Source organism: Halichoerus grypus, chromosome 1 (genome assembly GCF_964656455.1).
Source record: "Halichoerus grypus chromosome 1, mHalGry1.hap1.1, whole genome shotgun sequence".
Lineage (NCBI taxonomy): Eukaryota > Metazoa > Chordata > Mammalia > Carnivora > Phocidae > Halichoerus > Halichoerus grypus.
This window is the reverse complement of record NC_135712.1, coordinates 167041488-167056084: the sequence shown is the minus strand read 5'-3', so window position 1 is coordinate 167056084 and position 14597 is coordinate 167041488. Positions and strand designations below refer to the sequence as shown.

Below are 14597 nucleotides of genomic sequence, written 5' to 3'. Positions count from 1 at the left end.
TGAGCAGGGGCAGCCTCCACTGCTCCAAAATCGCCAGCAAAGCCCAAGAGCATTTACATTTCTCCTGATTGACACCAGTCTTCTTTTCTGCAGAAAGTGTCTTCACTGGATAATGGAGGGCTCTCGAATAACTGGCAGGGACCTTTCCCCCCTGCTCCCCCTAACTCATGTTCCTCAAGCATCTCCCCCACCTGCTGCCCTTTTCAACTCTCTGGCCAGCTTCAGATGCCTTGAGCCACTCATTCTATCTGGGATGCCTTGATCCTGTGCCCTTTGCCTCCAGGAGGCAAGAAAAAGAGAAACTCACTGGGCTGAAACACTTTCATTTTTAAATCAGGATGTACAGGGTTCACCTGGAATTCTAAAGGGACTACCTCAAGAAGCAAAACAAGGTGGGAGAGTTTTCTCTTAAAAATTATATGTGTTTTCTTTGTCGGTATATTCTCAACCAAAAAAAAAAAAATTACTTGTGTAAAAACCCACTGTTACCCGCAGGGATTTTCTTTGTGTTGCTTCCAACCAACCACTTCTTGGGAGGCGTGGATGCGAAGCGTGGTAAGGTGGTTTCTCGAACTGTCCCTGGGGCTAGCTAGGACCGCAGTTCCTGAAGCAAGAGAACATGGCTGGCAGGGACCACGGCGCTGGCATTTCAACCCCACTTGGACTTCATGGGCTTCATCAGGATCTTATCCCTCCCCTGGGGCTGAGGATCACTGGAAAGCACTTAGGATCAACTGGTCAGAGACAAAAGCAGCTCTGCTTTGAAGTCCTGACTAAAGGTAAGAGTAGGCTGCGGTGAGGAACTAGGTTGCCTCAGGGCCTGGTTCAGGGCAGGACTGAAAGTTCTGGTTGGTCGGGGCAGGGCTGTGGGCCAAAGGGAGGAGATAGAGAAAGGCTGCCATTACATTGGGCGCATTCGCGGACTCCGTGGCTCCCCAGCAAGTACCTTAATAAACGCTTCCATACAGCCGTTAAATAGTTTATGGCTACACACTGAGAGAGGCCTAGGTCTCCTCATTTTCTGTGGTTTAGGGGGAAGACAGGGGGGCCTAGGGAAAACGGAACAAAAGAAATCAAGAAAGCAACCAATGCAAACATACAACTGGGAAAGACGCTCTTAAAACCCATGACTGAAGGAGAACACAAAATGCAAATGGAAACCCCTGAACCCCCAGCACATTGGTGTCCAATGCTCCATCTGAAGGCCTTTGGATGTTTAAGGGGAATCTTAATTTAATTCCCACAATGTCAGGCAGGAGCAACGCTCGTATTACACAAATGCATTCTAGTTCACAGCGGGGAAATAGTATGTATCCAGGAAACCATTGCAACTCCAATCAGAGGCTGTCATCCCGCAAAGCTGACCAGATGGAGGAGGAACCAGGGGAGAGAGATGTAATCTGCAGCCTGAGAAAGCAAGAGACTTTCAGTGATGATTGGAAGGGTTAATTTTCATTACTTTGGCTTAAATTCATAACCAAGTCTCAACTCCCAATGTACCAGGGCACTGATCTTTCTAATGCCTCTTGGCATTTCAAATGCACTTGACTAATCTTTATTGCATTGATCTAAGAGCCAGGCAATTATTATTCTCATTTTAGAGATGAAGATAACTGATGCCTGGAGGGAGGCTACAGCTCTTTTGGGGTCCCCGGGTGACCCGGGGTGATGATTACATCCTGTGCTGTAGTCAAATACAATTTTGATTAAAGCACTTTCAAATCCATTATCACACTTAACATCAGTTCAACCCTGTACGGACAGCCCCATTTTACAGAGGCAGAAACTGAGGCCTAAAGAGGGTAACTGGCAGAGCCAGGCCCCAAACTCAGGCCTCGTTGGCTCCAACGCCAAGATTTTTCCCACCAGGCCAGTGATGGAGTCTTAGGGACTGTTAATTTCCAGCCAAGGACTCATTTCATCCCATTAACCCTTGCCAGCAGAGGACCTATTGGGTCAGGTTGAAAGTGTCTTGCTTTACTTTAGGATCTCCATTCCCTGTGCTCCACTCTTGGCTCCAGGGAGGGGAAACCATACCACAGTTCACCAGGAACAGTGAAACAGCCACAAACACTGGACCAGTTTCCAGCGTTGCTCACCATGCATATACCTGTGTTGGCTTATTTGCTCATCTTTTGCCACCCAAGTTTGGCCTGACTCAATGCTGCTAGCCTTCCAGGGCAAAGGGCTTTCTGAGGTTAGGAGGAGGGCCCCTAACCGAGAGAGGCAATTCATTTTCAAATGGCTTGGTTCACAATTTGGGGAGCAACAAGGTGGGGACCCAGCCTGGTACAGATAATGTCCACACGTGACTAGCAAAGACCTGGTCTCCCAAGTCTTGACTGATTTCTGTGAATGGGCAAGAAATCGTATGGATTGTGGAGCCAATCGAGGTGAAAGAGATTCACACTGCCTCTGCTCACTGGCCTTGTTGTGCCTGTCCTTGTCAGCGGCCCGGCCATCTAAGGAAATCTCAGGAGCTTCTCCTACATGTTTGAGTATTGAGCAAATGCTGCTGGATCCAGGACATGCATGGGCAAAGACACAGCTGAATCCAAATATCATGCCACCCAAACACTGGAACCAAAATAACAGCACAGACCAAAATTTTAAAAAGAAACAACAGGCAAGACTATTTCGAGCCCATCTTGGATCTATGTCAATTTGGTTAGCTAAGTCCATGTCATTTCTTTTTCATCAGTTACCAATTTTTTGAGGATGTGGGTACGTGGGGGTGGTACTTCTTACAACTGATCTGCTTTTGAGTTTCCAAATGCCAAAAGAGAGTGTAAAAAAAAAAAAAATGTGACACAAGGCCACAGGTTTTAAATCTTGGGATTAGGAATAACTTGAGGATAGCAACTGCACCACCCTGTTCCTCTAGTGTTTGGGGTTTCTATTTGTGAGCATTCTCAGGATGGTTTCCTTATCTCACACTGCATGATGCCCTCACAACGACCCTGTGAGGTAGGCAAGACTGATTAAATCCACTTTAAACATAAGGCAAATGAGCCCATGAGAGATTAAGAAACTTTCTAAGAGTCACATAAAATAATATGTGACTGAAGCTGAGAACTGAATTCAGCTCTTCCTCCTCAAGATTCTGGTGTGAGTGGGAAATTGGGAAGTTGATTTTATCACAGAGCACCCAGCAGTTGCTCTGAGTTATCTATTAAACTCCCATGGCCAGCAAAAGTAGAGATTCTTAGTGCAGGGGCTGGACACCCAGCTGGAGAGTTTTCTTAAAATAAGTCTTAAGGAGTTTTTTTTCTTTAAGTTTACAAAATGGAATGAAGGGGGAAAAGGATACTTTCCCCATTTCTCCTGCCCAATCCAGAAGGAAAAGGACTGCTCAAATCACACTGGGATTTCTTTCTTTGTGTGGTGTTCTGGGCACTGACCGGAAATCTCTGACAAGGAAACGTAGCTATCCCAACTTTGTATGACATCAAATCGATTTTGACTTACTGAAGTGCTGGGTGGGGCACAAAGTGGGGAGCAGGGGGGCAGCTCAGCCAAGGAAAGTGGGGCAGCCTAAGCCTTCCATCTCTTCTGCTGCTCAGTTGCAGAGCAAAAAGGAAAGAAAGAGAGAGGCAGGGAAAACAGGAACAGAGAAAGCCACGGAGAGGAAGAGAGAGAAACCAGAGACCAATGTCCCCTTTCTGTCTTTCAACCAAGATGAAAATTAACATACATTGATAACATAGGAATTGGCCTCAAAATTATTTTGTGACCAAAAGAATGGTGACTAAAATGTTCCCTAGATAACCCCATAGATGTGGGTGTTAACATCCAAAATGGTGGCAATACTGTAGTTCAGTGGCAGTCAGGCCCTTGGAAGCTGCGTGTGGGTATGTGTCAGGTTGCATCTGTTTAGACAAGAACTCTCACACGCTTTTATCGCTAATCCTGACCGTAGGGACAAGCCAACCTGGGTTAGGGAAGCCAGTCTGTAGTTAGAATAATCACAATCAAACCTTACGTTTGCATCTCGCTGTCCCATTTATCACGCACTTTCCAAGTGCATTATTGCATCTGGACCATCTAGTTACAGGGTTATGAATTGGGATTATTCTAAGATCAGGTTCTTAAATATGAGAAAAAAAGTACCGTGTTGCAGCCCATATCCAAAAGTTGGTCTACACAGGCCAGCAGCAACTTGGCTGAGGGGACCTGCTCAAAGGATCATCCAAAATGACACTAACATTGGGCAGGAAACCATGGAAGATATAGAGAGCCATAGCATAGAAACATCTCACCCAGGGGCCTTTAGGATTAAATTAAAAACCACTCCAAGTTGGCAGCACATTGCACACAAATTTTAAATGATTTTTGGAAGTAAGGGAAAGCGTTTAGTTTACTAACAAAGTTGCCTCTGACCTTGGCCAAGGGCCAGAGTACAGATGGCTGGGTTTGCAGTTTAGTGTAGTATGTCTAAGTGGGAGGTCTGTAGTCGCAGCTTACATTTCCCAGGCCCTAGGTCAAAGAGGGTGTGGAAGACTACATCTCAGATGGCTTTATTTAAAATTAAAAAAAAAACAAACCAACAAAACCCTCAACTTTTCTCTGAGTTAGACCCTGGGACCTAGCCAAGGGTTTGATTACAGATCTCTCCTGCAATCTGCTGGAATCATCTTCCTTTGCATGAGTTCTAGGAATTAGGAGGAAGTGAGGGATGGCTCAACTCGTCCCCCATCTGTTTTCCTATTTGCAGACTTTGGTGTAAAATGTGGCTTCTGTTGTTTGGGGACTACGACAACATCCTCTTGCCAGAAAAACTAACTAACTAAATAAATAAGGAGTTTGTTTCTGGAAAGTTCTTAGAAAGTGACCCTGCACATCTGCTGACCCTCTGGGAAGGTCCTCGCCTGGCATTATGAATCATCCTGATATTCCCAAACTGCCGCGGCCCAGAGGAACAGCTGCACAGCTAAGCTTCTGGAAAGCCCCTTGTCTCCCCCATCCTGGGCCCAGCAAAGTGAAAACCTCAGAGCTTTCCAAGCCTCTTCCCAGCCAACTCTCTTCCAGATGAACAGGAGGGAGCTGAGGGTTCATCTTTCCTCTCGCCAAGGAGAACAGCTTTCCAGGACTCTGGGCCACCGGCTCGACTCGTGTTGGGCGGTGGCCTAACTATGTGCTGGGAACTTGAAAGGAAAGACATGGGTTCTAAGGAACAACTCGGGCAGCAACAGGGCTGCTTGGGGATCTAAACACTCTGAAAGTAGAGGAAAGGTCCAGTCACTGAAAGTCAACCCCTCAGCTACCAGCTGCTGCGTGGAAAGTGTTCACTGGCTCTGGTCTGCTCAGGGAAAAGCGCAAAGGGTAATGTTGAGCAAGCTGGAGAGAAAGCAGAAGTTGCCCATTTGTTACTTTCCCAGCAAGGGACGCCCCCATCAGTCCATCCAAGTGCCCAGGAGGTCTGAAGCCAGGCTGCGGGCAGCAGGGGCATCTGGGCGCGCTTACGTGGCTATGCGCATGCATATGGCCGGATGTGTGCCATACGAGCCAAATCCAAAGCCCTGGCAAATGGGGACCCCAGGCTGGGCCCTCTGCCTGGGCTGGGCAGCTTGCTCAGCAGCCAAAGAACAGATGGGGAGACAGGTCAACAGCTACCCCACAGCCTCTGGCCTCTACTGGTTGTCCTCAGCCACTCTGCAATATATATTACTGTCCCACCCGATGGATAGCGCCAACAGAACATACCCCACTTTCCCACAGCAGCTGGGAAAGGCGCCCTCCCCACCACAGGCCTGTAGGGGGCGTGGCTTCACCAGCACGATGCTAGGACAAGCAGAACAGCCAGCCTTCTCTCTCAGCACAGCCACACCATCCTGGAGACACTGGGGAAGAGCTATCCTGCTCTAAAAACAGCCCAGCTTCTCTGAGCTCTCAGCAGCATCTGCCTTCCCACCTTCCCGCCTTCCTGCCTCTCCTGCACCCCCCATCCCCACCTCAGGCAGCAGGTGCAAAAAACAAGATCCCCAACTCTTACCTGGTTGTGCCACATTCTGCTCTCTCTCCTGGAAAATAAAGTATACACTGATGTTTAATTGTTTTTTGTTGTTGTTGTTTTAACCAGCAAACATTCATCTTTTTCTAAAAACAAGGAACAACTGAACTTAATTATTTGCGAAATGGGAAACTGAATTATGCCTAAGAAATGGTCTGTTGGAAAGAACCAAGTCTTATTAAATCCCCAGGGCCTCCTATCTGTAAGGCTCTGCTCACATAAATTTCATTTTGTATTGTTCATGTATATTTTTTTCAGTGACTTTCAAATCACCACTTGCATCAGAATCTTCTGGGGTGGGGACCTTATTAAAAATGCAGATTTGGGAGCTTTCCCATGGGCCTTCTGAATCAGAAATCTCTGAGCTAAGAAGACAGGAATCTGCATTTTAATAAGCACCCCCAGGTGATCCCTTCTGTGTGTGCCAAAGCTCAAGAACTCATGCACTGCTTTATATCAACAAAGGTTGGTTGATGGGGCGCCTGGGTGGCTCAGCCAGTTAAGCGTCTGCCTTTGACTCAGGTCATGATCTCTGGGTCTCAGGATCGAGTCCCAAGTGGAGCTCCCTGCTCAGCAGGGAGTCTGCTTCTCCCTCTCCCTCTAGCCCCTCTGCTTGTTCTCTCTCACAAATGAATAAATAAAATCTTAAAAACAAACAAACTAAGAAAGGTTGGTTGAGCACCCATCATAGACTTGGCCCTGAAGAGCAACAGATATAAGATACCTCTTGTTGTTCCTCAACCCAGCCACCCCCCCACTCCAACCCTTCCTGCATTCATTCTCAGCTGAAGACCTTCTTGCTTCCTTCACTGGAGAAGAAAATCAGTAAGACAGGTCTTGGCATGCCTCCCTAAGACGCACCCACCTACCTGTGCCTGCTCATTCACTCTCTACCTCCTCTCCTCTCCGGTACCCCGGAGAAGCATCCTGACTCTGTCAAGGCCCAGACCTCCGCATGCTCTCAGTCCCAGCCTCTCTGCCCTTCTCGGGTGCTCTGTTTCTGCAAGTACCCCCCACCACCCCAACCATCACCAATCTCCTTTCTTCTGGATCATTTCCATCCGCCTATAAACATGTTCTGGATATGTATAATCTAGCTTTGAAACCTCCCCTGGGCCCCCTTTCTCCCTCTAACTCCATCCCCATTTCTCTCCTTTACAGCAAAGCTTGCTGAAGGAGCTGTCTAGGAAGCCCTCTTGCTTCCTCCCGCTCACCCCACTGAGGCTGGCTTCTGGCCTCACCATCCACAGAGACTGCCGGTTCTGTGTGGACAAATCCACTGTCTTCTCTGCTCTTATCTGACTTCTGGGCAACAACTCAGTGAATCGCCCTTCTTCTTCTTACAAAGCTTTCTCCTTGATTTTCATGACTCCACACTTGCCAAGTGTCCCTCCTGCCCTACAGGCTGTTCCTCTGTTTCTCTTGCTGTCTTCTCATCTGCCCAACCTCTAACCTCTAAATGATGGGATGCCCCCAGGAGGTGTACCCAGATCTCTTTCTACATACCTTATCTGCCTGACCATGACCAAAGTGCTTACCAAGGACTCCCTACTCTTATCTCCAGATCTTCCATTTCCCTGGAATTCCAGACTCCTAGTCACTGCCTTCTTTTTTATTTTTAACAGCTTTGTTGAAGTATAATTTACAGAGCATAAAATTCACCCATTTGAAATGTATGGTTCAATTATTTAGTAAATAGTCAAGCTGTGCAACCATCACTGCAATTCAATTTTAGAACATTTCCTTCACACGAAAAAGAGCCCTTGTGCCAATTCACAGTGACCTCCCCCCCCCCTTCCATCTCCAGCCTACGGCAACTGCTCATCTATTCTCTGTGTCTATGGATTTGCTTATTCTGGACATTTTATAAAAATGGAATCATGCTATCTTGTGCATTTGGCTTATTTCACTTAGCATACGCTTTTGGGGTTCACCCACACAGCACGATTCAGTACTTCATTCCTGCTATGGTGCAGCAGAGAACGTCTAGGCCAGGGTTGTCCAATAGAAATGTAATGGAAGGGGCGCCTGGGTGGCTCAGTCGTTAAGCGACTGCCTTCGGCTCAGGTCATGATCTCAGGGTCCTGGGATCGAGCCCCGCATCAGGCTCCCTGCTCGGCAGGAAGCCTGCTTCTCCCTCTCCCACTCCGCCTGCTTGTGTTCCCTCTCTCGCTGTGTCTCTCTCTGTCAAATAAATAAATAAAATCTTTAAAAAAAAAAAAAAAAGAAATGTAATGGAAGCCACAATTTCTAGCAGCCGTGTTACAAAAAGTGAAGAGAAATAAGTGAGATTAATTTTAATAACATATTGTGTTTAACTTAATACATGAAAAATATAATTTCAAATTATATCAATATAAAAATTCATAAAATATTATATGTATATTTTTTCTATTAACTCAGAAATCAAAAATTTTCTACCCTTTACCTTCTGAAACCTGTTGGGATTTTTAAAAATATATTTTATAGTCAGTGGTTCAGTCATTTTCAGAAGGTCAGACTGTCTGGTCCTGGTGGACACTGGCTCTGTAATGTGCTATTAAATCTTGGTCTGAAAAGGTTATGTCCCGTCCCTTTTATAGACAATGCACTATTCATTCTTGAGGGGCTACAGTAAATTGAAAAGCCACCCGTATCTTGGGTATAAACCCTGGAGCTTACAGACTACCCGGAGCAGTAAAAAGGTCAGAGATCTAAAACTCAGACATGATAATAAACTAAGAATCCTCTGGCCAATAAAACAGCATAGCAACAGCCAAGGGCATATACGGGTGTGTTCTTGTTCCCAAGACGTGCCAGTGACATTTACAACAAGGAATGCCAATTTGCAGGACACCTAGAAGCATTTTGACTTGTGTGTCTGGGATCAATCATGTTAAAAAAAATTTGCTTCTAAGCGAGTGCTTCTGTTTCCTCTAACTTGTGGCTTTGAGCTATGCTGTCAAGAGTACTTGAGAGAAATGGATTACATGATACACTTCATTAAAAAAACAACAACCTTGTATCTTCTCAATCAAAATATTCTGCTTGGCCCCGTATTTCTCACCTGTTTCCAAAATGTTCAGAGTGTCCCTCCCAATACAAAATAGCCCTCTGAGGACATAAAAGGGCCACTGACGCAGGTGTAACCCCACCCCAGCCCACTCTTGGAAGAGCCTTCTACTGGATGGAAGAGTCAGTATGTGCAGGTAGAGGTGAATCATCCACTGACACTCCGAAGGACGAAGGAGCTGAGATTTTGAGCCTGCTCTGGCCTGTGCAATTTTTTCATGCCCCCGTTGCCCAGTGGGCAAGCACTTGACCCATCTAAGTCAGTGCACGTCTTCCCCTTTCACCCAGTGCCCTAAGAATCCACATCTACCTGTATCAGGCAGTGGGGATACAAAAGCGACTCAAGATTTGGTCTCAGCTGCCGTTCTTTTAGTAATTTGGTAATTCATTAACTTTAGAGATAACAATGTACCAGTGTTCATTACTTGTGACAAATACACCATACTCACTGATGTCAATAGCAGGAAATACTGGACGTGGAGTGTATGGGAACTAACTGTACTATCTTGCAACCTTTCCATGAATCTAACACTATTCTAAAACAAAGTCTATTCTATTTTATGTATTTATTTTTAAAGATTTTGTTTGTTTGTTTGTTTATGAGCGAGTGAGAAAGAAAGAGTGCGGGGGAAGGAGCAGAGGGTGGGGGAGAGACAGAATCCCAAGCAGACTCCACTTTGAGCGTGGATCCCGACGCTGGACTCGATCTCACAATCCTTAGATCATGTCCTGAGCTGAAACCAAGAGTCAGATGCTCAACCGACTACGCCACACAGGCATCCCTAAAACAAAGTCTATTTTTTTTTAAAATGCAAAACCTCTCCAGAATTGACCAGTCTAACAAGGCCCATCCCAGTTTTCAAAAGAAGCACAGTGGGGCTTTTCCACGGCTGGGTTATTAGGGAACAGGACTCTGGAGATTCTTTTCGATGGCTCTTTCTTAGCGACCCTTATACTTCAGAAGCTGCATTTTCCTGCAGTTTTTCATTGCTATTCAGCCTAAAACTCAGAAGGAGGACTGGTAAATCACATCTCAAAGCAAGGTGTAGCTTGGGATCATGACCTGAGCCAAAGGCAGACGCTTAACCGACTGAGCCACCCAGGCACCCTGGGATCTTATTTTTAAAAAGAAAATCTGGTTTTCTAAATCCAGGGCACCTGATTTTGAAAATGCAAGTAGCCACCAACGCACATGGACCTGCCTTTTGGTGCATGGCTCTGAGGCCATAAACTAATCCTCCTCTTCAACGCTAGTTGTGGGAACTGCCCCTGTCCCCATCTGAGCTCCTCTCTAGGACTTTCTGGCTCTTCCCTTTCCCTCCATTCTCGTTGCTTTGGTGCCCTCTTCGCTGCCCTACTCCTCTGCAGTCCCACTCACCTGGCCCAATGTGGCAATGTCAGGGATGGGCAAAATGGAGTGGGGTGTCAGGGAAAATGAAGAAAAAGCTCATTGCAACTCACTCCTCCCCACCCTCACCCCCAGTCAATGAGTTTTGACAAATGTATGTACCCGTGTCCAACCAGCACCCAAATCAGGATACAGGACATTTCCATCACTCCCAGAAATTCCCCAGCTAGAAGTCACAACACTGATCTCTGCTGATAGAAGGCAGATCAGTGGTTGCTTGGGGCAGAGGAGGGAGAATTAACTGCAAAGGGATACAGAGGAGCTTTTGGGGTGACAGAAATGTTCTATATCGTGATCTGGGTGTATGTTTTTTAAAACTGATTTCTACGCAAAATAGGTAGATTTTATTGCATGGAAGTTACATGTCAATAAAGCCGATTGAAAAAATTCTACTGATATTAGTTTTAAAACCCTGGTTTTTCCTCCAAACCCTAGTTATTCATCTTTCTTGAAGCCTTTCTGGCTCTTCTGGGCCCATGGTGATCCCTTCCTCTCCTGGCTCAGACCCTCAGAGTCTGTCCTGTTCATCTGGCAATTCAACCAGTGTTTCTGTGTGACTTAATGTTACTGCTTTTGATTTTTTATGAATTTGTGAACTGTCTCCTCACTAGATTATAAGAGCCTTGGGGCTGGGAAATGGTTTAATTTCTCACTGTTTCCTCTAAAGCATGGGGCTCACAAATGCCAAGCCTCTGCAGATTCCAGCTACCCACTGGACTGGTGCCGACTGCACAGCATCAGGGAACACTTGGGTGGCCAGGGCACAGCCACTAGAATGTGCACCCCTCTGGAGAAGAGAGTGATCCAGTGGGGGGCAAGGACACGTTGTGGGTGGCAAACCCCCAACGGCCAATGAGCGCCAGCCCCATGCCCCACTCTGACTCTCATCTGTCACACTCCTCCTTCCCTGAAAAACTCAGGTGATCTCTAGGCCTGCTTCAGGCTGTCATATTGGGATCTCCTGGCATCATCACCTTGGAAATTCCCTTCATCTCTCTCATGTTGGTCTCCTATTTCCTGGACCCCATGCCTTTTTTCCTTTAGGTAGAACACATCGTTCAGCCAATTGCCCTCGCCAACAGAATACAAGAATATATCTGGATGTGGGGCTCCAAGCAGCATCTAGCAACTTCAGAAACCCTAGGTCAGCTCCTCCCCTCAGAGAGGAGCCACACATCAGTTTCCAGGGCTACCAGGATTTGCTGCAAACCATCCCTGACCTTGGGGCCTAGTTATGTCCTAATGACTTTTCCATGCAACATTCATTTAGTGACCATTAACTGAGTGCGTACTGTGACTAGGTACTCTTCTGCGCACTGGAGATAAAGGGGTGGACAAAATAAATAAGGAAGTCCCTACTCCAATTGAAGATATGATACTGTTGGGGTGGGGGTGTGACCAAAGATAATAAGCAAATGAACAAATAATAAATAGGATAGTGATGAGTGAGATGAAGAAAATCAGAGAGAGTGTTGGGACAGAGGTGGTGATTTCTTGAGGTTGGGTGACAAGGACAGTCTCCACTAAGGAAGTGACATCTGAAGGATAAGGAGCCACCCATACTGAGATCTGGGGTAAGGGCATTCCAGGCAAAGAGAACAGCAGATGCAAAGGCCCTGGGGCAGGAATAAGCTCGATGAGTTTTGAAGGGCAGAAAGGAGCTTAGTGGGGCTGGAGCACAGTAAAGGAGTACAGAATGATAAATGAGCTCAGGGAAACAGGCAGAGGGCAAACAATGTGAGGCCTCACGTACGGCGAGAGCGCTGGGATTTTATTCCAACTGGCACTGGAAGACTTTGTGTAGTTTTAAGCCTACTCCCCACATCCCTCAAGGACCAAACTTTGCCTTCCATATATGGAGTTTTCTTTTTTGGACCAAGCCTCCTGGCCAGGCACTCCACTAGTATTCCTGGCAAATAGCATCTGCTGACAAGCATCCATGCGGACCTCTGTGCTCCTGGATTCCCACTCCCTTCCTACTGGGGACCCCTTTCATCACTTTGCCTTGGACCCTCCCCCAGAACCTAAACTAACACTTCTGGTTTCCCCATGTTTTCTGCAGCCAGACTAGACCCCTATTGGCATCTGTACCAGCCTGCCCCGTCCTGCCCACTGGCTCTGGCACCAGGCCTCATTCTGCCAAGAGCCCCAAGTGCAACAGCTCAAGGGGCCACAACAAAACAGGCACTCCTCACAGGCCTCTGCCCCCCAACCAACTCACCTTCACCCAGGGTCTGCTTGAGCAAGTCGTGCTTGGCCTGTAGCTTAGTGATGAGGTTACTGCCGTTCACATATTCTTTAAATTTCTGTAAGACAAGGCACATGGGCATTACAGACTGCAGGGGCAAGTCACACGGTCTCCACCCCTGGAACCAACCTCTGGGCACCGAGGAGGTCGAAAGGAGATGGCATCGCCCTCCAGGACCCCAGCATGGGGAAAAGAGGGGCCTCTGACTTGCCCCTCTACTCTTCTCCATCAGACCCCAGCTCTACCGAACAAGCTGTCCCGGCCTACGCATTTCAGGCCAGTTTGGGGAACACAAAGAAAGCTCGGGGGCAATGTGAGTGATGAAAGGCGCTTTGTCAGGTGAGGACTGCAGCGGGGAGGGGGTGGGCTAGCAGACAGCTTCTTTAGTCCTCAGGCTCTGCTGTGCTTCTGGGTCACGAGCAATAAAAATAGGAACCGTCTCTGGAAGCACACAGCTGAGGCGAGAGCGCTTTATCAGATCCGTCACAGAGGAACCTCCTAACGAGCCTTTCTCTCATCTGGCCCCACTCGGAAGGAGGAGGGGCTTTGCAGGCCCCTACAGACATTCCTGTTAAAATAACGTGAACTGCATTGGGGGACAAAATTTCCTTCTTTTTACAGAGGAGACAGGTGAGGCTGGTATAGGGAACTGATTTGCCCAGGGTCCCTGGGGCCCCCAGGCTGCCTCTCCTTCAGGGGTCTTGTCAAGCACAATGCATGTCAGAGCAGAACAGATGGACAGGAGCCACCAGAACAGAAACACATCTACCTGCGCCCAAATCTAGCTGGGCCTCGGCCACCCCTCTCTCTACACAAGTACCAGCTTTCCTTGGCCCACCCTGTATCACCCAAACCCAGGCCCGGAAACCCCTCTGCTGGGGTGTGTCTTTGCCAGACTGTGAGCCGCTGTTGGCGGGGTCTACACCCAGTTGGTTTTCGGCCCCCCAGTGCCTACCGCTGTGCCTGGCATAGAGCCAGTGCTGAGAAACTTCGTGGGGGTTGACACAGAAGAGAGGGAAGAGAGACAACAAGCTAATAAAGAAAGTAAAATACACAATTGGTCAGCTGCTGGTGAATGCTGTGGATAAAAATTAGGCAGGGATGGGGGGACTACAAACAGGGCAGACCTCATGGCAGAGTTGCCCTGTGAACCCAAGCCCGAAGGAGGGGAGGGAGGGGCCGTGTGGGGACACACCGGCACATGGGGGATGGAGCGTTCTCAGCAGACGGAACAGCAATTGCAAATGCCCTGAAAATGAAGGCACAGGGTGGTATGATTGCCCCAGAGCTGCCAGCTAGTTTCTCACAAAGAAATCCATTTTATCCCCAGCCAGAAGGCTCAGAAAGGGGTGCAGAGGAGCAAACAAGTGAACCACAGCGGCTTGGGACCACCTCAATATGACCTGTAAAGGAGCATCTGGAAGGCAGTTGTAGGGTAAAGGCCCATGGGGTGGGGGCTGACATGTGCTCAGATAAGACAAGGGTCACCCCACCCTGGCCCCAACTTGGCAGGTTTCTGGAACAGTGGGGCTGGCAGGAGATGGTGGTGTCCTCTCTCCTCAGCCAGAGTCTCTGGTTCCTAGGACCTTGTCTTCTGGTTACTAAGATCCAGTCCCCCTTGTACCTGTAGAGCACTCAGCAGTTTTCAGGCTTGTACCTTTGGTCTGCATCACAAACCTGGATAGCAAAGGTGGGGGGCATCATCATTCCCATTCTAACCAGAAGGAGACAGAAGCTCAGAGCTGTGGCCACTTAGTGTAGCGCCTTGAGCAGAGGACCCCCTGCCTCCTGACAGCAGCATTTCTCCAAGTGTGATGCAGGCCAGTGGCTTCCTCCCCGACTGACTAGCAGATTCCTGCTCAAGAAGACTGTGAGTCGAA

The 14597-nt window shown here is 47.8% G+C and overlaps 1 protein-coding gene across 6 annotated transcripts in view; it reads right to left on the bottom strand.

The window, feature by feature from the left end:
• Nucleotides 1-14597, bottom strand: part of SRGAP3 (SLIT-ROBO Rho GTPase activating protein 3) — a 336629-nt gene that overhangs the window by 41925 nt on the left and 280107 nt on the right. For 4 of the 6 annotated variants that reach the window (XM_078075648.1, XM_036096155.2, XM_078075653.1 and 1 more), the window contains 3 exons: nt 12691-12775; nt 5993-6020; nt 947-1049 (listed from right to left, as the gene is read on the bottom strand). In XM_078075648.1, the coding sequence (XP_077931774.1) occupies nt 947-1049; nt 5993-6020; nt 12691-12775 (216 nt within the window). The remainder of the gene's footprint in view (nt 1-946; nt 1050-5992; nt 6021-12690; nt 12776-14597) is intronic. The other 2 variants (XR_013449094.1, XM_036096156.2) reach the window with 1 other exon arrangement.